At 39.5% G+C, this 20,628-nt stretch overlaps 1 protein-coding gene across 3 annotated transcripts; it reads right to left on the bottom strand.

Moving 5' to 3' along the window:
* Positions 1-903: 903 nt before the first annotated feature.
* Positions 904-16,748, bottom strand: prdm2a (PR domain containing 2, with ZNF domain a). Of its 3 annotated transcripts, XR_008633667.1 has the most exons (5): positions 16,627-16,748; positions 15,545-15,600; positions 11,152-14,467; positions 9,152-9,413; positions 904-1,840 (listed from the first exon to the last, which is right to left on the bottom strand). XR_008633667.1 is itself a non-coding variant. In XM_020923316.2 (4 exons), exon 3 carries the CDS (start codon positions 14,442-14,444, stop codon positions 11,169-11,171), a length of 3,276 nt encoding a protein of 1,091 aa, XP_020778975.2. In that variant the 5' UTR covers positions 14,445-14,467; positions 15,545-15,600; positions 16,627-16,748; the 3' UTR covers positions 6,434-9,413; positions 11,152-11,168. The 3 variants fall into 3 exon arrangements, 2 of the variants coding, with proteins under 2 accessions (XP_020778975.2, XP_020778976.2); XM_020923316.2 differs by lacking the exon at positions 904-1,840 and having other exon boundaries at positions 6,434-9,413; XM_020923317.2 differs by lacking the exons at positions 904-1,840; positions 16,627-16,748 and adding an exon at positions 16,275-16,607 and having other exon boundaries at positions 6,434-9,413.
* Positions 16,749-20,628: the final 3,880 nt, after the last annotated feature.

The following is a 20,628-nucleotide window of genomic DNA, read 5'->3' as shown; positions in this document are numbered from 1 at the left end:
CACGTGTTTACGTCACATACATCACCACCTGGATTTCTTCCCAAAAACACTCATCTAACTGCAGAATAAAAAGTGAAGATGGCACTTTTGCGTCATCTGTTCAGAACGTCATCCAGAGGTGGGACCAAGTCGTCGTTTTGCAAGTCTCAAGTAAGTCTAAAGTCTTTGACCTCATGTCCGAGTCAAGTCCCAAGTCAAATACAGGCAAGTCCAAGTCGAGTCTCAAGTCGTCTGCTTTGAGCTTCAAGTCATTTCAAGTCTTTAAACCAAAGTACCAAGTATAGCTTTGGTTTTTGCAATTTATATCAATTTTAAACTAAATTGTACTTAAAAAGTCACAGTATGTTTATATATGAATACTTATAGAGTATGCAAGAGTTAGAGAAATTAATATAGTAAATAATTTAGTTAATGTTTCCTTTTTAAATGTCTTGACAAGATCTTAGTGTGACTCATTACAACCAGAATAGAAAAAATTAAAATTTAAAAGTGCTTCTCAAGTCACACGTCTCATGTTCGAGTCAAGTCCCAAGTCACTGATCTTTAAGTCCAAGTCGAGTCATAAGTCTTAGTCCATTTTATCAAGTCAAGTCTCAAGTCATTAAAATAGTAACTCATGTCTGACTCGAGTCCAAGTCCCAACCTCTGGCACTTAGCGTCACAGCCGAGCTGCGTGGACCTGCATACCCAAGCCAATTCCACACACTTCTGCGTCACCACGTGGACGCAGATTTCCTCCTGAAAACCCTCGTCTAAAAGCGGAATAAAAAGTGAAAACACGACGCCACTTTTGCGTCTTCTGTTCAGACCGTCATCATATAAAAGCACCATATTTTCCGCACTATAGGGCGGTCTGGATTATAAGGCGTACTGTCATTGTCCATTTTCTAACTTTTTTTCACATATAAACTGCACCCGATTATAAGACGCATGAAAAGAAACACAGCAGTTAGATAAGTCAGTCAAACTTTATTTAACGCGTTCACAATAACTCTCAACTTTGTTAAATTGTAAGGCTTAAATACTGTCTGAGACGCTAAATTGTTAGAACAATTATGAGTTACTGTGAATAACAAACAGTTGGGCGATTACAGCGTCCAACACGTCCGCATCCCTCTCGTCATTATCCGAGTCAGTGTGGTTCCTGTTCCCTGGCAGTTCTGTGATGATTCTGGTCTTGGTGAAAGCTCGGACCACAGTTGATACTGATCCTTAGTCCAGACGTCCACGATCCATTGGCAGATCGTGGCGTAAGTCACTGCCCCCACGCAGCTCGCACTTAAACTTTATAACAGCCTTGAGTTTAAAGTCGGCGTTGTCAGCGTGTCTCTTGACAGATGCATTTTGATATTAAAAGGAATCACAGTATGTATTACTCTGCGATGCTCCTGACTACAGGAGCCATAATGCTGCAAGTGGTGCGGCTTTGTAGTTTACTAAAGTCGTACTAAGACACCCCAATAAATTCATATAAAAGGCGCTCTGGATTATAAGGCACGCAGTCGTTTTTTTATGAAATTAAAGGCTTTTAAAGTGCGTCCTATAGTGCAGAAAATACGGTATTTATTAGAGCCGCCCACCAGCTACAGATCGACTATAGAGACGTTATTTATTTAAAATTGTGTTATTATTTTATATTTTGCTTGTTCTGGATTCAATGTTTAAGCAAAACTATTATTAAACATTTATTTTAATAAGAAAAGGTTTAACATTTCGTACCTCGAAAGAAGAGAAACATGCAGACGTTGCTGAAATTTTTCAATAAATATTTAGTTTGGCCCAGTTTTTAATTTTGGTCATTTGTGAATTTGAGTTTGACACCTCTGCATGACGACAGGCTCTACAAAAAAGATTACATAGAGCAACTTTAATAAAAAATAAATAAATAAATAAATAATGAATGTGAATTTTCTCAGTGATCTCTTCAAATCTGTGTGTTTTTAGGTGTGGGAAGTGTGCCACCTACTGTCCGTTTGTGGAATTACACAGCTCACAAAAACACCAGAACAAGAATTACAACAGACCAGATCTTTTTCATTTACAGCATTAACATTCTCCATTTATTTAACGCTCGCTTGAAAAAACTTTAGTGCAAATCATACAGAGGAACAGATCTGAGATTTCGTTACGTACACGATTTTAAATTAGTCTGGATAATAAATATACACTTTCAATGCTACAAGCACTTTTCACAGTTAAATACGTCTCTCCAACCGCCCTGTACATCCACTGTGGTACGAAAGGCAAAAATCAACAACAATTTGAACAAAACTCTCTCGTCGTAAAGAGCGAAAATGAAAAAAAGCACAGAACAGAAGCACGGTTTGTATTTCAGCTACCCTGTTTACATCTTCATTTTAAGTTGCTGTGTGAATTAAAAGTCCAAAATTACACAAAATTTAGTCTAATCTGTGTTATTGAGTTGTTACCTGATCAAAAACAGACCTGGAGTTGTGTTTTGTTTCATTCACACGTCTGTTCCACCCTGTGATGTCATGAAGTGGGAGTTTTCAAGTTAACAGCCACATTTTTCACCTTTTGTTCAGTGGAGATTTGCTATTTCAGAGCTGAAATTATACAAATGATTCAAGTGAAGGTGTGAGGAGTAAAAAAAAACAACAAAGTTCCCACTCTTTTTCACTGACAAAAATTCAACACTTTTCCATGAATTTTCCAGGCCTGGAAAATGACATTTTCTTTTTCCATGACAGAACTAATTAGGGATTAAAGGGAAACTAAACCAGGGCTAAATGGGAAATAAACCAAGGCTAAATGAGGAAAAAACAGGGACTAAACAGGGACTAAACTGGGACTAAACCGGGACTAAACCGGGACTAAACTAAACTGGGACTAAACTTAAAACCAAGACTAAACAAGGACTAAACACTAAACCGGGACTAAACCGGGACTAAACAGGGACTAAACCGGACTTAAACCGGAGGACTAAACTGGACTAAACCGGGACTAAAACCAGGGACTAAAACTAGGGACTAAACCGGACTAAACACGGACTAAACCAGGATTTAACAGGAATTAAACCAAGACTAAACCAAGACTAAACCAGGACTAAACAGGGACCAAAACCAGGACTAAACCAGGACGAAACAGGGATTAAACCAAGACTAAACCAGGACTAAACGGGAACTAAAGAGGGACTAAACCAGTACTAAACAGGGATGAAACCAAGACAAAACCAGGACTGAACCAGGACTAAACTGGGACTAAATGGGGACTAAATCAAGAGTAAACCAGGATGAAACAGGGACTAACAGGACTAAACTGAACCTAAAGTTGAACTAAACAGGGACTAGACCAGGACTAAACCAGGACTAAATAGGGTCTAAAGAGGGACTAGGTAAAATGAAAGATATTTTAGCATTTTTGTCTTTAATTTTTATCACTCCCTGTAACTTACGACGTCATTGGGACGGTCAAAGCATAAATAAATAAAAATATATTAATTTTTATCAACATGGCTCACCCCTAATTTACCATTTACCTCATGACATCACAAGGTGTTTCCTGTTTGAGAGAAGACCTCGAGAAGAAGCTCAAAAACGTGTGAATAAAACAAAACACAACTCCGGGTCCGAGGAAACAACGTTGTAACAAAGATCAGAAAATAGCGTAATATGGACCCTTTAACAAAATAAAACAAGAAAAGAGAAAAACTACTGACTAAAAACTAAAAACTAAATAAATTCCAGTATTTGAAGTCCATTTACAGATGGGATATTGAGTTAGTTTTACACATCGCACAATAATTTGACAAAAAAACGGACAAAAGCAAGTGCTCGTAAAACAATACATCACGTAATATTAAGTTAAATTGTTGTTTTAAAGACGCACTGTGTAACTTTTCCGGTGGAGGGTCCCTCACCTGCTTTGCTTTGCTTTTAATTATTGCTTTTCCAGAATAAAAATAATAAAATAAAGTTGGTTATCACAATGGAGATAAGTTCATGGTCAGATCTATGGAGAAGCGAGCCTGCACGTGGTAAGACTTCGTGTTTTTCAAGGGATTTTTGAGTTTTAAAACATCTGTAATTGGACATAGACTAGGACTAAAACCAGGACTAAACCAGCACTGAACAGGGACTAAACCAGGATAAACAGGACTAAAACCAGGACTAAACCAGAACTAAACGATTAAACCAGGGACTAAACAGGACTAAACAGGGACTAAACTGGGATTAAACATGGACTAAAAGGGGACTAAACTAGGACTAAACCAGAACTAAACCAGGATTAAACAGGACTAAACCAGTACTAAACCAGGTCTATACCAGAACTAAACAGAGATTAAACCAGGACTAAACAGGGACTAAAGGGACTAAACCAGGGACTAAACAGGGACTAAACCGGATTAACAGACTAACCAGATAAACTGGACTAAACTGGAACTAAACAAGGACTAACCAGGGACTAAATGGGGACTAAACCAAGACTAAACGAGGACTGAACAGGGACTAAACCAGGATTAAACCAGGACTAAACCAGGACTAAACCAGAACTAAACAGGATTAAAACCAGGACTAAACAGGACTAAACAGGGACTAAACTGGGATTAAACATGGACTAAAAGGGGGACTAAACTAGGACTAAACCAGAACTAAACCAGGATTAAACAGGGACTAAACAGGGACTAAACCAGTACTAAACCAGGTCTATACCAGAACTAAACAGGGATTAAACCAGGACTAAACAGGGACTAAACAGGACTAAACCAGGACTAAACAGGGACTAAACTGGGATTAAACATGGACTAAAAGGGGGACTAAACTAGGACTAAACCAGGACTAAACCAGTACTGAACCAGGACTAAACAGGGACTACACCAGTACTAAGCCAGGACTAAACCAGAACTAAACAGGGACTAAACCAGGACAAAAGAGGCACTAAATGTTTAATGCCCTACTGAGGAACATTCCGTGCAAAGACATAATATCTCCACAGGAAAGTAGCAGACCCTCCACCTTAAAAGTCCCACAGTGCATCTTTAAAGTTAAGTCAGTTTTTTCTGGATGCTTTGACTAAACGTCGGTCTGTAGTTTTAAGTTAATAGTTAATAGTTGTTATACCAGACACGGCCACAGGGGGAGCTAGATTTAATGAAAACAAAAACATTTTCTGATTATTTAATGCAATGACCGCCCGGTATTTTGTTCTGGAAGTACTTTTTCTGTTGATATTTTGCAGCTGACGTCATGAATATTCCCTGGGGGTGTGACGCTAACTGTAGGCACTGCTCTGTCTGAAGCTCTGATGCTCAAAACAGACAAAATCTGAGTTTTGTTATCTGATCAAAAAGAGCGGTGAGATGATTTTTACTGTTTAACAAATCCCTCTTAAATAACTATATTCCTTTTCCAGAATGAAAATAAAATTGGTTATCTCGACGGAGATAAGTTAATGGTCAGATCTACGGAGAAGCGAGCCTGCACATGGTAAGAATTCATGTTTTTCTAGATATTTTTGCGCTTTAAAACACCTGTAATTGAACATAGACTAGGACTAAACCAGGACTGAACAGGGACTAAATAGGGAATAAACAGGGGCTAAACCAGGACTAAACCAGGACAAAACAGGGACTAAATAGGGAATAAACAGGGGCTAAACCAGGACTAAACCAGGACTAAACCAGGACTAAACCAGGACAAACCAGGGTGTAAACCAGGACAAAATAGGGACTAAACCAGGACTAAACCAGGACTAAACCAGGACAAAACAGGGTGTAAACCAGGACTAAACCAAGAATAAACCAAGACTAAACCGGGACTAAACCAGGATTAAACCAGGACAAAATAGGGACTAAACCAGGACTAAACCAGGATTAAACCAGGACAAAACAGGGTTTAAACCAGGACAAAACAGGGACTAAACCAGACTAAACCAGGACAAAACAGGGTGTAAACCAGGACAAAATAGGGACTAAACCAGAACTAAACCAAGACTAAACCAGGACTAACAGGGACTAAATAGGGAATAAACAGGGGCTAAACCAGGACTAAACCAGGATAAACCAGGACTAAACCAGGACAAAACAGGGACTAACCAGGACTAAACCAGGACAAAAACAGGTGTAAACAGGAACTAAACCAGAATAAAGGGACTAAACCAGGACAAAACCAGGAAAAATGGGACTAAACCAGACTAAACCAGGATTAAACCAGGACAAATAAGGACTAAACCAGGAAAACAGGACTAAACCAGGACTAAACCAGACTAAACCAGGACTAAAGGGACTAATAAAAAACAGGGGCTAAACCAGGACTAAACAGGGACAAAACAGGACTAAACCAGGACTAAACCCAGGACAAAAAACAGGGACTAAACCAGGACTAAAACCAGGACTAAACCAGGACAAAAAACAGGGACTAAACCAAGACTAAACCAGGACTAAACCGGGACTAAACAGGACTAAAAGGGGACTAAACCAGAACTAAAATGGGACTAAACCAAGACTAAACCAGGACTAAAAGGACTAAACCAGGCCTAAACAGTAACTAAATCAGAACTACACCAGGACAAAACAGGGACTAAACCAAGACTAAACCAGGACTAAATGGAAACTAAACCAGAACTAAACAGGGTCTAAAGTCGGACTAGATATTTATTACCATTTTGTGTTTAATTTTATCACTTCCTTTAACAAACTCATGACTTAATTGGGACGGTCAAAGCATAAATAAATACAAATATATAACTTTTTGTCCACATCGCTCACCCCTAATTTAGACATGAGGAAACATGAAGGTAAGGAGACGTTAGCAGTTACACTTAAGTTAGTTGCTTGTTATATACTGGCACATTTTAAGCATTTTCAATTTTAAAGCCTTTTATACAAATACAGACTTTTTATAACCAAAGGCTGCAACAGGATTTCAGTCAAATATTACATTCAGTTTCATTTTAACTGTTATATTTTTGTAGTAAATGAGAGTGCAGTAAACTGTTGTTCTCTATGTCCTTTTGTTTTTCTACGATCCAGCTATTTGTACACATATTTTCACTTTTGATTTTGTTTAGTAATGTTATTTTAGAGCTACTTTCGGTCATCTGAGCAAATCTGTGAGTGAGTTATGACTTTCGAGTAAAAGTTTAAAAGTCCGATATGACACAAAATTGACTCTTGTGAGCTTTAAGACGTGTTATAATGTTTTCAAAAACAGACCTGGAGTTTTGTTTTGTTTCATTCACATGTTTGAGTAACACTTTATTAGTTATTAGTCTGTCTATATCTCCAAAGCTCAAAATGTTCTGTTTTACCTTGTGATGTCAAGTAATGGTAACAGCTCCTTTTCTCTTTAATTCCGTACAAATTGTCTGAAATCCAACTGATTTAAGTCAGGGATGTCCACAATTTTTTCATCAAGGGCCACATATCTAAACACAGACGAGCACAGGGCCGATCGAGGGCCGTAGACCGGTGCTGAACACACTGAATAATTGTCTTTATTCATGCCAAGATCCTCAAAACCACACACGAAATATTAAACTTTTGCTTTATCAAGGTAGATTTTCAAAAACGGGCCATAGTTTGGACATGCCTGATTTAAGTGAAGGTGTAGAGACAAAAACACAGTGGAGCATTTCTTGTATGTTTTCCATTTGAGAAAAGAACTCAGCCTAAATATCCAGAGTTTTTGTGTGAATGAAACAAAACACAAATCCAGGTTTGTTTGTGATGACAAAACAACATAAAATAAATTTGAAAAAAGCATAATACGGGCTTCTTTAGTATCTTGTACAAGTAAATATTTATATATATTTAAAAATGATGTTGCCAAATTCAAAATGACAGACTACACAGTAATACACAAAGCCAATCATTGTTGTTACTATCAGAAACAGGTAGTATTCAGTTACTTTTACTTGAGTAGGTTTTTGCTAAATTGTTCGTCTCAGTTTTAGTCCTATTTGAGTAACTTGAGTTTATGTTTTGGTTACTCTTCGACAAAAGTGTTTTTTTAAGTGCATTACTCCTTCAAATATCACTTTGTTTTTTCTCTTTCTGCTGAAAATACTATTGTGCGTGTTTTGCTCTTCGAATTACACAGATTTCGAATTAAAAACACCACTTTTTTTTTCAAACTTCCTCACAGCTCCTCATAAAATTACTCTTATTTGAGAAGCAGTTTCTTGCAGCTGTACTTTTTACTCTTACTTGAGTAATTTCTTGAACCACTGCTTTGTACTTATACTTGAGTAATATCAGTAAAAAGTTATATATTACTCTTACTTGACATTTGCACTACTCTTCGGAAAATCGTCATTTCAGAAAATCTCAGAAACTCTAACAGAAACCAAAAGTGTACAAATATGAACGCACAAACAGCCAGGACCTTAGTTTGTGTTTATGACTCAACTAAACTAAACCAGCGTTGTTTAAAGGTGCACTGCGCAACTTTTCTGAAGGAGGGTCTGCTATCAGCTTGTCTCCATGGAGATGTTTTTGCTTTGCCCAAAATGTTCCACGGTATGGCATTAAACAAATAGACATTGTATTTATTCAATTACAGGTGGTTTTATTTCTCAAAACACTGCAAATTTCTCTGATTTGGTCAAGATTTTAAAGCTTTTATAAGGTTATTCTTTTATTTTTTTTTGATTTATTATCTACTTTCTAGTTCTGAGACGGTTTAAATCTAGTCTAGAGGTCGTTTATTTTAAGATAAATTGTCAATCTTGATGCATGGACGGATAATTTCACTACTTTTGAGTCATTTTCTGATAGATTTAAGTGTTTACATCTTCAATTTTGGCCAAGTTTTTTTGCAGTGACCATTTAAAAACTTGGATTATTACTGAGAACGGGTCCTCCTCTCCACAAATCTGACTTGTAACTTGGTTGTGTCATGGAGACAGTTAAATTAAATGGCATACTGTGGAAGATTCCAAGAAAAAACGTTAACATTTACATGGAAACAAGCAGGTAGCGGACCCTCCACCAGAAAAGTTACACAGTTCACCTTTAAGGCCAAATCTCATTAAGGATCACTGTCACAAAATAAACTTCATAACTCCATAAGCATGCTTGAGCTGAACCGAAAAAGGCCACGAAACACATAGAAAAAGGAAAAAAAGTGCAAATTCATGCTTCCAATGATTGCGTGGTACCTCCCCCCCCCCCAAAAAAAAAAAAAATTACCAGAGAGTTCCTTATACCCAGTACCTCTCTCTCCATCCAGCGCCGTGGAGGGCTCTGATTAACTTCAAAGTGCAAATCCAGGCTCGAGCGCAAATGAAAAGGGGACTGTAAAAGTGGAATCTGAAAATCCAGTGACTGCGCCCGCCTTCGCCAGCGTCCTCCTTCAATTTACAGCTAAAGGCGTTCGATAAAAGTTCACCAACTCCCCCCCCCCGAGCCGCCGCAGAAGCCGGGCTAATTAGCAGCTCCGTACAGAAGAGGCCTGCAAGAGATAAAAGAAATGGCAATGAGAGCGTTTCCGATTGGAGAAAGCAAAACGTGCGCTGAATAAATAATTGCTAATCATAGTCCAAGCCTCGGTGATTTGCATGATCTGTTTCCAAACGCTGTTACAGAAGATTATTACACCATCATGTTTTTATAGGTCTTGTTGAGTTGGAAAATGAGTTGGAATAAAAGCAGTTTTTATTGAATATTATGTAGGGATGTAACAATAACCGAAATATCGTGATATCGTATCGTCAGAGTTCTCACAATCCATCACAATATATCGAATTACAAGTGTCTTTGCTTAAATTAAGAGTTATGGTGCAGCAAGAGCTAAAAAAGACTGAGGGAACTACATAGACCATGATCCTTTGCTCCATTTCAGTGCAGACTACAAGAAGAAATAACAGTTCTAAGCACTTTTAAGTCTTAGTTCTTTGGATTAAGTCTTGTCAAGGCGTTTTAAGAGGAAAAAAGTAGCATATTTACAGTTTTGTTAGATAAAAATAATCGCAAAATATCGCAATAAATATCGTACTGTGAGGTTCATACCGTGACGATATCATTACGTGAAACTTGGATATCGTTATACCCCTAATATTCACTATTTTCTGGTCTGTTATAATGTTGTTTCCTCATCAAAAACAGACCCGGAGTTACGTTTTGCTTAATTTGCACATATTTAACACACAGGCTGAGTTCTTCCTTAAAACACTGTTTCAATCACTGTTTCACCTTGTAATGTCATGTGGTGATACACGAAGTGAGGAAGTAACAGTATTATAACATGCCTTAAAGCTCATACCAGTCAATTTTGTGCAATATAGGACCTTTAAAATGTAAACTACATAAATAAAAAACCTTTCACATTATACAAGGTAGTGTCCACCAGCTTGTCTCCCTAAAGATGTTAGAGATTTGCCAGATGTACAACAATACAATTTATTACTTATCTATTTTTTTTATTTTTAACCGTATATTTACATTTATATAATTATGTCTTATTTGACACCTGTCTCTTGCTATCTTTTTTGCTACTTATTTAGAATTTATTATTACCATTTATATATTTTTTGCTCTTTGTTATTGTAATATATTGTGATGTGTGAGCTACTGTGTCCAAATAATTTCCACTGTGGATCAATAAAGTTTGTCCGAGTCTAAGGTTAAGTCTAAGTCTCTGGTCAGATCTGTGAAGAGGTATCGTGGGCTTGTCTTCAGGGAAATAGTTAAGTTTAATGCCATACTGTGGGACATTCTAGACCAAGGGGGGGGCAAACTTTTTGACTCATGGCCCAATTTTGATGGAAGGGCCTCGACCAGAAGCAGATGGATGGAGAAAACATGTCCCATGTTATTGAAATATCTTTTATGATTGAAAAGCATTACAACGAAATATATGTCTTTCAAGTCCCACAGTATTTACTCTTTATTGAAATTACTTTTAAAACACTGAAATTTATTATTATTATTATTAAAGTTCGGTGGGCCAGATTAAAAAGATTAAAAGGGCTGCATATGGTCCCCGGGCCCCTGTTCTAGACAAAGCAATAACATTTCCATGTACCTTTAAGGAACAAAATAGAAAAACTGAATACAAATTAAACTGGCAAAGATTCTGACAGATGAAACACGTTTTCATTTTAAGTATTGAAATTTCAGTACAGTAATTAAAAAGTGCGATAATATTACAATAATTTCACAGTGTACGGCAGAGTTATCCACTGAAATACCTGTTTGTGTGCGATGCTCAGACTGCCGCCGTCTGTTCTGCGCTGGGTGTGGCCTCCTGTCCCTGTATGTGTGCGCGCTCCCCCTGCTGCTCGGGCTGCTGCGGCTTCACTATGGTGATCTTAATGGGGAGCTCTTTAATGCTGTGGTGCACCCGGCCGTACTGACGCATGGCCGGGTTGAAAGTGCGTACGATTGGAAGTTCATTGTCTAGCGACGCCTCTTGAGTTTCTTTAATGATAAGTTTACTTCTTTTACTGGAGAAAATGCCGTCTACAGCTGGTCTTTTCACACTTCCCGTCTGTAGTCTGGTGTTGTGATGCATTGACGTTTGAAGTTTAGCTTTATCGATTGCGTGCGCTTTGAGCTGATGCCTTTCGTTTTCATTCGCAATTCCGTCTTTGCGTTTCTCCGCTGGCTTCTTGGGACAGACCGCCATGTGTTTAGTCCTGCTTCTCCGCATCGTGAACTCCCTCTTGCAGTGAGGACACACAAACATCTCAGTGGGACTTGCGCTCGTCAACGTCATCGCCTTCTGCTTCTGCGCCAGCTTCTTCTGTCTCTTGGTGAGCACTTTCAGTTTCATTTTGGCTTCCGCGCTCAGCTTCTCCGTGTTCAGCCCGTTTGCCGCGTTGGTCGTCGACAGCACGCCGTTCTGCCCCTTGGCGAAGTGTCTCAACGGGATGGGGTTCTTTTTGGGCGTGTACCGCCTCTTGTCGCTTGCATTCGCGCAGGCTAATATGTGTTGGTGAAGCTCGGGCATGTTATCGAAGCTCTTGCCACACTTGGTGCAGCGTATGGCGGTGCTGAAGGTCTGGGGGATGTTGTGAGTGGTGAAGTTGGTGGCGGAAGCGTGCGACGCGGCCGGCGAGCGGTTGTGATAAGGAAACGGAGGCGGCTTGAAGCTTGGGTAGTGCTGGTTTATGCCCATTCGCACGTCTGGCCCTTTGTGTTTACCGTTATCAGAAGCCAATATTTTTATAGTTGTGAACAGCTCATCCGTCGCTACATCAGTTTCTTCCTTCTTGACGACTTTGGTTTCCTCTTGCGCGTTAAGTTTATTATCTTTTGAGAAGTTGTTGTAATTTTGCGGTCTAAGTTTTCCCTTCTCCTCCTCTGTATGCGTGCACTGTTGACCTGGATGCAGCTCCTCTTGATGCTGCTTCAGGTTACACAGAAAGACAAATTCCTTCGTACAAATGCTGCAAACATACGTCTTTCCAACGCCGTGGAGGCTTGATCGGTGCTCAAGCAGATCGGACGGTTTTTCAAAAAGAAGCAGACAGAATTCACATTTGTATGACCATTTCTCGGCGTGGTCCACCACGTGCTGCCCCAGCTCCTTCATCGAGTGGAACAGCTTCTCACAAACATTGCAGATGAAATTTTTGGTGAAGGTTTGCTCTTGGGAGTCATCCAGATCTTCCTCCTTTTCCACTTTTTCTTCTTGACTTTCTGTTGCGTTTTGCGTTTCCGAAATAGTTTCATCCTGCTGTTGATCATCTTTTGTTGCAGCCGTCTCAACAACAACCGAAGGCTCAACATCGCGAGTTTCTGTTGCTGTAGGACTTTCTGTCATTGTCGCCGCAGAGATCATCACCGATTCCTCAACGGACGACATAACTATCGCAGAATCCACATTTGGCGTTGAAACAATTTGCTGCTGCTCTATGTGATTGACCAGCACTTGCGTTGGTTGTTCTACTTGATTTTCTTGTAACGCTATGGCGGCGGGGACCACACTTCCTGTAGCCTCTAGCGATATCGTGCATTCTATCAGCACGGTGTTGCTCGCGATATTGAAGGAGTTGAGATCGTTAAGCGCCACGGGGGTGGACTCGACTAGAGGTGGATTCAGAGAGATTGGATCGGCTAAGAAGACGTGTCCTGGTATGTTCAACGTTGGGTCCATTGGTTGCGTCAGCGTGACTAGATTAGCAGAATTCGCAGTGCTTAAATCTGCGTTCAAACTGTTGTCTGCGCAAATGACTAAAGGCTCTTGGGTTAAATTAGGAGCGAGAACTTGAAGAGGCTGGTTCGTTTGGGCTGGGAGCGACGGCGGTGCCAGTACGGTTATCAAAGAAGGGGTAGTGGGCAGAGTGGGCGAAGCAAACGCTATAGCGCACGGCGAAGTGGGTTGCAACGTTACGGGGGCTAGAGATGTCGGAGCTGGCGTCAGGCTGTTTGCGGGGATTGCGAGTCCGTACACGAGCCCGTCTGCGATCTGCTCCACCGGGGTTACCAGATCTGAACCCGTTACTATGGCGAAGTCCGTCACGAGAGGGGTCAAGTTTGCGTTTTGTTCGTCAGCGTTATCACTGCCACTCGGTTCATTCACGTTAGTAACTGCGATCACTGGTTCAGAGTCCTCCGCGGTCTTCTTCTGCACGCTTAAATCCAGCACGGCGTTCGCCAGAGCCACGTCTTCGCTTCTTTTGACGGTATTGGACAAATCGAGCGGTTTCTGATTGCAAGAGTGACCTCCAATCACTAAAGGCTTACTACCGCTTTCCAGCTCCTTCACAGTTTCGACTGGCTCTGCTTTTTCATCGGCCGCTTGCTCATCGCACGCGTAATTGTGAGTTTCTATTGGTTCAACACTTACATTACATTCAGTTACGTCTGGCGTTTCTTCATTTTGCTGGGGAGTGCTGGTTCGTCTTTTAAACCTTGCAGTAGTTAGATCAGAGTTATTATTATCATTTACAACTTGGGTAGGATTCAAAATCAAGGCATCCACGCTGACTAAAGCTGAAGCCTCTGCGGTCTCTTGCAATGTACTCGCAGAGACGAGCTTCCCGTCGATGAAAAAACTCAAATTCTCTGAAATATTACTCGAAATGTCAAGTATGTATTGTCCAGCTTGCCCAGTTTCAACTTCTTGCGAGTCTGTGTCGATTATAATGGGTGTATTTTCATCTTGTGTTGCTTCAGATTGTACTTCATGGAACCGGCGCTCGTGTCTTTGCCTGTTTGTGAGTGAGTTGAATACTTTGGAGCAGTGGTGACAAGGATGGTGCCCCTCTGAAGTCTCTATATTAGCTTGAGATGAAGAATCGGGTTGAACAGTGCCCCCTACTGCCGGTTTCTTGTTGTGGATGTGCATGTGGCGTTCCAGGCCCTGTTTGCAGGTGAAGCGTCTCTCGCAGTGTGGACAGGGGAAACAGTCCGGTTGGGTTTTCGTGTCTTTGTTGTTGAGGTCTGGCTTGGTTGTGTCTGGAGCCTGGTTGGCATCATCTTCTTCGGCTTCCTTGTTGTCTCTGTACTGTGATACATACGAGTGGAAGTGGGCCATGGTTTACGTTTGGTAGGTCACACCTGAAAAAGCAGAGCGAGACGTGAGTAACCTGAACAAATGAAACTTAAATATGACCTTTATCTGATTTCTAGAGTTATCAGATGATTGAAATGTGATCGAAATGTCAGGTAAACAGTTCCACCTGATGTTGAATCATCTGATTTCTTAATGCTTGTTCATGCCTGTGCAAGTTTTGACAAGGAAAATTAAGCAAAAATAGGACAAAAATGAAATATAACAAATTGAAAGGTAATTTTAAGCTTCATTGCACTTTGTCTTATCAGTACTAAACATCACCAGGTGTTATTTCTTTCTTTTTTGCATGTAAGGGCATACGAAAAACTACGATCCATTGAGTTATTTTATTACCTCATTTGTCTATCTGCTTTTTACTGGCCATATAAATGTACTCAGTGGTTGTCAGTCAGTATATATATCTTGGTGTCACCTTAGACTCCACTTTAACTTTAAAAAACATATCAAAAATTCGTCATTTTAATATTCACATTCACATTCATATGCCTCTATGTAAATGTCAGTGTTGTATGTCATGATTGTGTCTTATTGTGCTGTTTCTACCATGTTTGTCCTGTGAATTGTCACTGACGTTGTCTTATGTTGTCTCTGTCTCTCTGACCTGCCTGGGACTACAGATGAAAAGTAGTCTTCGGGGTTAATTCCGGCATATTTACAACTATATGTTCTGTATATTGTCCCTTTTAAATAAATAAAACTAAAAACTAAGACTATATTTGCAATGAAGCGTTAGTAAAATCACCAATGAGGGGATTGAATAAGTTACTTGAACCATACATAAAGCAATATTCATATTTGTGAACTCCTGCATGTTGTGATAATAACAGTGTAGTATATTATAAACTGGAACATCTTGAGTAAATTCACACACAGACAGAGAGAGAACACGCAAACTCCACACAGAGCTCTTAGTCAGTCTTGGAATAAAACAGGGGATCTCCTTGTGGTGAGGTAGAAATGCTAATCACCAAACTGGATCATTTTGGAATTAATGAGGTTCAAGATAATATTTGATATAGTCTAATTTATAGTATATAGATTAAAACAGTAAAAGCTCTTACCATTGCAATGTCTACTGTTTATCCAGTATGCAGTATATAGTTATTCCAAAGTATTCCTGAAATGAAAAAGGGAAATATTAGATCCATGACTGGCTTATTGGAAAAGCCAATCATAAAAATAAAAAAAAGACACTTTTTACAATTTGCTTCAACTACATTGCGCAAAACAAACATTTTTTTTTTCTTATATTTACTTATGTATTCATGTATTTACCTTACCCAAAGTGAACCTTATTCTGAGTACTGCAGGGCAAATCTATTCTCATACTTTAAACCAAATGTGGATGTTTTAGATTATAATTTGTCATGTTATTTCTGGCAACATTTTTAACCTGTCCTGTTGAAAGAATTCCTCATTTGACGCAGTCACACGCACCTGTAACCATTTGGAAAGCGTTGCCAAATACCTTAAAACGCTCTTGTCAACCTTTTAACACTGGACCAAACCTAAAATCTTAAGTTTCCTTTTCACTCACGACAAACCTAAATCATCATTCTTTAGTTTACCCCATGTAATAACGCAGAGGAGTGACGATCAGGCCTACGCTCAAGATTTATCCGACCTCAGATAAACCCTAATTACGCGGCATACTTTTAATTGGCATTTTCACATCCAGGCAATTATTTTAGAATACAACCCGACGTGCATTCATATTAAACTCTGACACTGTTTAAAATAATATAGATGGTAATTTCCTGTAATGTTGCGTTGAAATGCACTGCTGTTCACCTGCTGATGACGCTCCCCGTCCTTGCACCATTGCCTACTCAATGTACAACACGTCGCCACTTCGCTGTTTGGCTACGGGACCACTAGCACCAGCGAGAAGGTCATTTTACGCTATCCGATCCGTGCACACGACTCATATTAAACCAACAACTCGCACACGAAGATGCAAAGTAGCGGCGCGCGTGTTTTAATCGGCGTTTACGCGTAGAAATCGCGTTACGAAGCGCGAAAACGCGAGCGTCCTACGCGTTAGCCCCGATGCTAAACTCGCGCTAAATCCCACTCAGAACCGCGTAAGGATTCCAACTCTTACTGACAAAAAGTAGAACTAGATTACGGTTTTAATACGCACCGTTTAGATTTACGACAATAATCACATTAATAGTTTTCTTCTCGTGCAGATTGTGGACAGCTGTGTATGTTTTTCCCCTTCCTCAATGCACCAGGGAGCGTCTGGCGTTCTGATTGGCTGGCGCAGTGTTGATGTGAGAAACGGGCCAATCGGAGGCGGGCTTGTTGGGCGTGTGCGAGCGGAGAGGAGAGGCAGCTGTCAGAAAACAACAGCTGTAACCACAACAGTGAAAGTTCGTTATTGTGAACTCGTGCAAGAAAAACCACAGACAGTTTGAGGCTCAAGAAACCGGTAAAAAAATCACGTGATGTCTAAAAACACGTGTGTATCTAAAACAAACGGAACCTGTAGACAAAATAGACAATTCACCTGTTTACTTTGCTTAATGAGCTCACCTTTACAGGCCCCATAATCAGTGTTGGGAAGGTGACTTTTAAAATGTACTCCCCTACAGATTACAGATTACATACCCCAAAATGTAGTCTGTAACGGAGTCCATTAAATTACTTAAAGTGAGTAATGTAATCTAAGACTCGGATATCCTCACATAACAAGTTTCGTCTGCTAAAAGAAAATAAAAAGCCCAGACGTTACTTAACCGTCTTAAAAATATTCTTGATAGAAGAGAAGGAGACACGTCCACACAGCATGGTTTAGTCCTGTTTTAGTCCTGGTTTAGACCTGGTTTAGATCTAGTTTACACCTGTTTTAGCCCTGGATTAGTCCTGGTTTAGATCTAGTTTAGACCTGGTTTAGTCCTGGTTTAGACCTGTTTTAGTCCTGGTTTAGATCTAGTTTAGACCTGGTTTAGTCCTGTTTTAGTCCTGGTTTAGTCCTGGTTTAGACCTGGTTTAGTCCTGGTTTACACCTGTTTTAGTCCTGGTTTAGATCTAGTTTAGACCTGGTTTAGTCCTGTTTTAGTCCTGGTTTAGTCCTGGTTTAGACCTGTTTTAGTCCTGGTTTAGATCTAGTTTAGACCTGGTTTAGTCCTGTTTTAGTCCTGTTTTAGTCCTGGTTTAGTCCTGGTTTAGACCTGGTTTAGTCCTGGTTTAGACCTGTTTTAGTCCTGGTTTAGATCTAGTTTAGACCTGGTTTAGTCCTGTTTTAGTCCTCTTTTAGTCCTGGTTTAGTCATGGTTTAGTCCTGGTTTAGATCTAGTTTAGTCCTGGTTTAGTGCTGGTTTAGTCCTGTTTTAGATCTAGTTTACACCTGGTTTGGTCCTGGTTTAGATCTAGTTTACACCTGGTTTGGTCCTGGTTTAGATCTAGTTTAGATCTAGTTTACACCTGGTTTGGTCCTGGTTTAGATCTAGTTTAGACCTGGTTTAGTGTCCGGCAATGAGTGGAATTACCGAGAAAAAAAAAGGGGGGGATATAGCCCAAAATGTGAAAACAGGAAAATCCCACCGTGTAATCCATTTATTTCAACAAAGTAACTGTAATCCAATTACCACTCACTGAAACAGTAACTGTAACTGAATACAGTTACTCATAATTTAGACTCTGATTACGTAACTCCAATACATGTAATCTGTTACTCCCCAACCCTGCCCATAATTTATCACAGTACAATATTGTTTTAAATACTGATGTAATATTTAACAAGTAGCTTTAAAAGCAGTTTTACAATATCCTAAATTACTTTCATTGTAGATTATAATGTAGCCTGTATCCTGTGTCACTTATATAGGTGACCGGACATCCCTATTTACCCAGGACAGTCCCAGTTTTCAGCCCTGTGTCCACCTGTCCCATCAGATTTATCCAAAACCATTGCTTTGTCCCAGCTTTGTGCAAGAAATGTTCCTGCTGTTCCTATTTTTGATCAATCTGAGCAGTAAAAAGAGGCATACATTGTCATTTGTTCAGGTAAAATGCAGAAAAGCATGATAAAAAAATGACCAAAACACAAAGAAAATGTGACTATACTGACTCACATGATCTCACATGATCACCGCGTAACAAGTTTTCTTAATTACACACTCGTTTTACAATTTTATTATTACCAACCACCATAAATCAGGAATGTCCCAGTTTTTGATTTAGAGAATCTGGTCACTGTAATGTTATAGTCACAATTAGATCAAATGTAAAGTAATAAAACTGGATGCATAAAGGCACATTATACTTTTACTAAGAATCAATTAATCAATCGCTAAGGAAGTAGATAAGAGGAATCAGTCAATGCCATTGATAATGATAAGACCTTATCAGTCTCTGTGCTTAATTAGGCGTGTATAATTTCTATAAATATTCTTGTAGACAGATATTCTTGCAAGAGCCAAAGTCCCTGTCCAAACCAACTATTAACATTTTATGCTTTTATTTATTTTTTTGTAGGATTCTTACCTCCTTAAATGTCAATAAAAAGTCACTGTTGTTCATTAAACACACAAACACACCAAATAAGTTCATGTCTATAACATATTAAAGAGTCTTTTGAACGAGGTAATTCCTTTTAAATTTTGAATTATTTTGACATAAAAACATTAAAACTGATAAATAGTTTTAAATCTGAAGTTCCAGTAGCCTACAGTGTGAGCTTTTCATTTCTTTCCATTTTAAGATGGTAACAATTGCTTCAGAAGTAAACTTACGTACACATTTGTGTTGTCTAAGAATAACTGAGACATATTTGCTGGCGCTCGTTGCTTGACCCTTATGTGTCTGGCTCCACACACAAGCGGACAGCTTTTATAGTCGGCTATTTAGAGAATGCACTATGTATACAATAAGAGCATTCTCTGTCTGAGGGGGGGAAAGTGTTGTAGTGCAGTCGACACACCGCTAGATGGCGCCATGTTCCAAGAGAATTTTCCAGTTTTGTACAGTAGCCTGCACACTGGCATTTTCATTTCATTACTACACACTACTGTACTAAATAATAATATCCTACTCAGACATTTAGAGTAATTTAAGTATAGTTTTTGTTGTGTATTTAACCAAAAAGGCAAAAGTACTTGAATTTTACTTTTATTTTATCATTCAGTTTCAGTAACAAAAGTAAAGTTGCATCATACAGAGGAAGTTTTACATTGACAATCAAGTAATCCGGCTTCATACATCATCTTTTTAACATAACTTTCTCCACCTTTTACTGCATTCAGCCATAATCTTACATGGCATATCTTGTTTTCCTTAACCCAGCTGGCAGTAACTTCAATCTGACCATGCTGCTTGTAGGCTCGCCCGGCATTCAGCTATCAAATACCAAACATGACATATGCCCCGTACATCCCAGAGGTCCCATTCTATAGGACTTTTTTTTCATTTGGACATAGCTCCGGGCAGCTCGATCTCTCTATCTGAGCCCACATATCATGCATATACTATGAGAACACCACCCATGTGCAGTGCAATGTAAGGCATACGTACAACTCCTACAGGGCCGGCTCAATGCGGGTCCATTCTGTCGGTGCGGCTCTGTGGGCTGCAGTAATGCCATGTGAAAGCAGGGGGAAGGCGGCCATGACAGTAGGTTTGAGGGGTTGAGGAGTGGAGCGCGCGTGAGGCTATTGACAATTGTTACAAGGGAAGTAGCGAGGAGGAGATACGAGAGGGCGGAATATATATGGTGTGATTAATGGTTTATGTCTGCGCTCTGTGGAGATGCTGTTCTTGTAAATAAGCAATTGTCAGCGTCCATGTTTCTTTTTTTTTTTACGCTTTCACTATAAGGATTGAAAGCGCACTTATGTTACTTGTTTCGTGATGGGTTTGGCAGCCGTTTGACTCCATAATGTTTCACACTAGAGCATTAACTACTAGGGGTGTAACGATATCCAAGTCTCACGATACAATATCGTCACGGTATTTACCTCACCGTATGATATTTATTGCGATAAAAACTCACGATTAGGGATGTAACAATATCCAAATCTCTCGATACGATATTTTCACAATATACATTTCACAGAGCGATATTTATTGTGATATTTTGTGGAGGCTAATATGCTGCTTTTTCCTCTTAAAACGCCTTGACAAGACTTAATCCAAAGAACTA

Source organism: Boleophthalmus pectinirostris, unplaced genomic scaffold (genome assembly GCF_026225935.1).
Source record: "Boleophthalmus pectinirostris isolate CB_2022bp ecotype Guang Dong unplaced genomic scaffold, ASM2622593v1 HiC_scaffold_8, whole genome shotgun sequence".
Lineage (NCBI taxonomy): Eukaryota > Metazoa > Chordata > Actinopteri > Gobiiformes > Gobiidae > Boleophthalmus > Boleophthalmus pectinirostris.
This window is presented reverse-complemented; position numbering and strand designations above follow the sequence as displayed.

Coding starts and splice junctions, on each gene's coding strand:
- prdm2a (XM_020923316.2), bottom strand. CDS start 14,444: ATGGCCCACTTCCACTCGTATGTATCACAGTACAGAGACAACAAGGAA.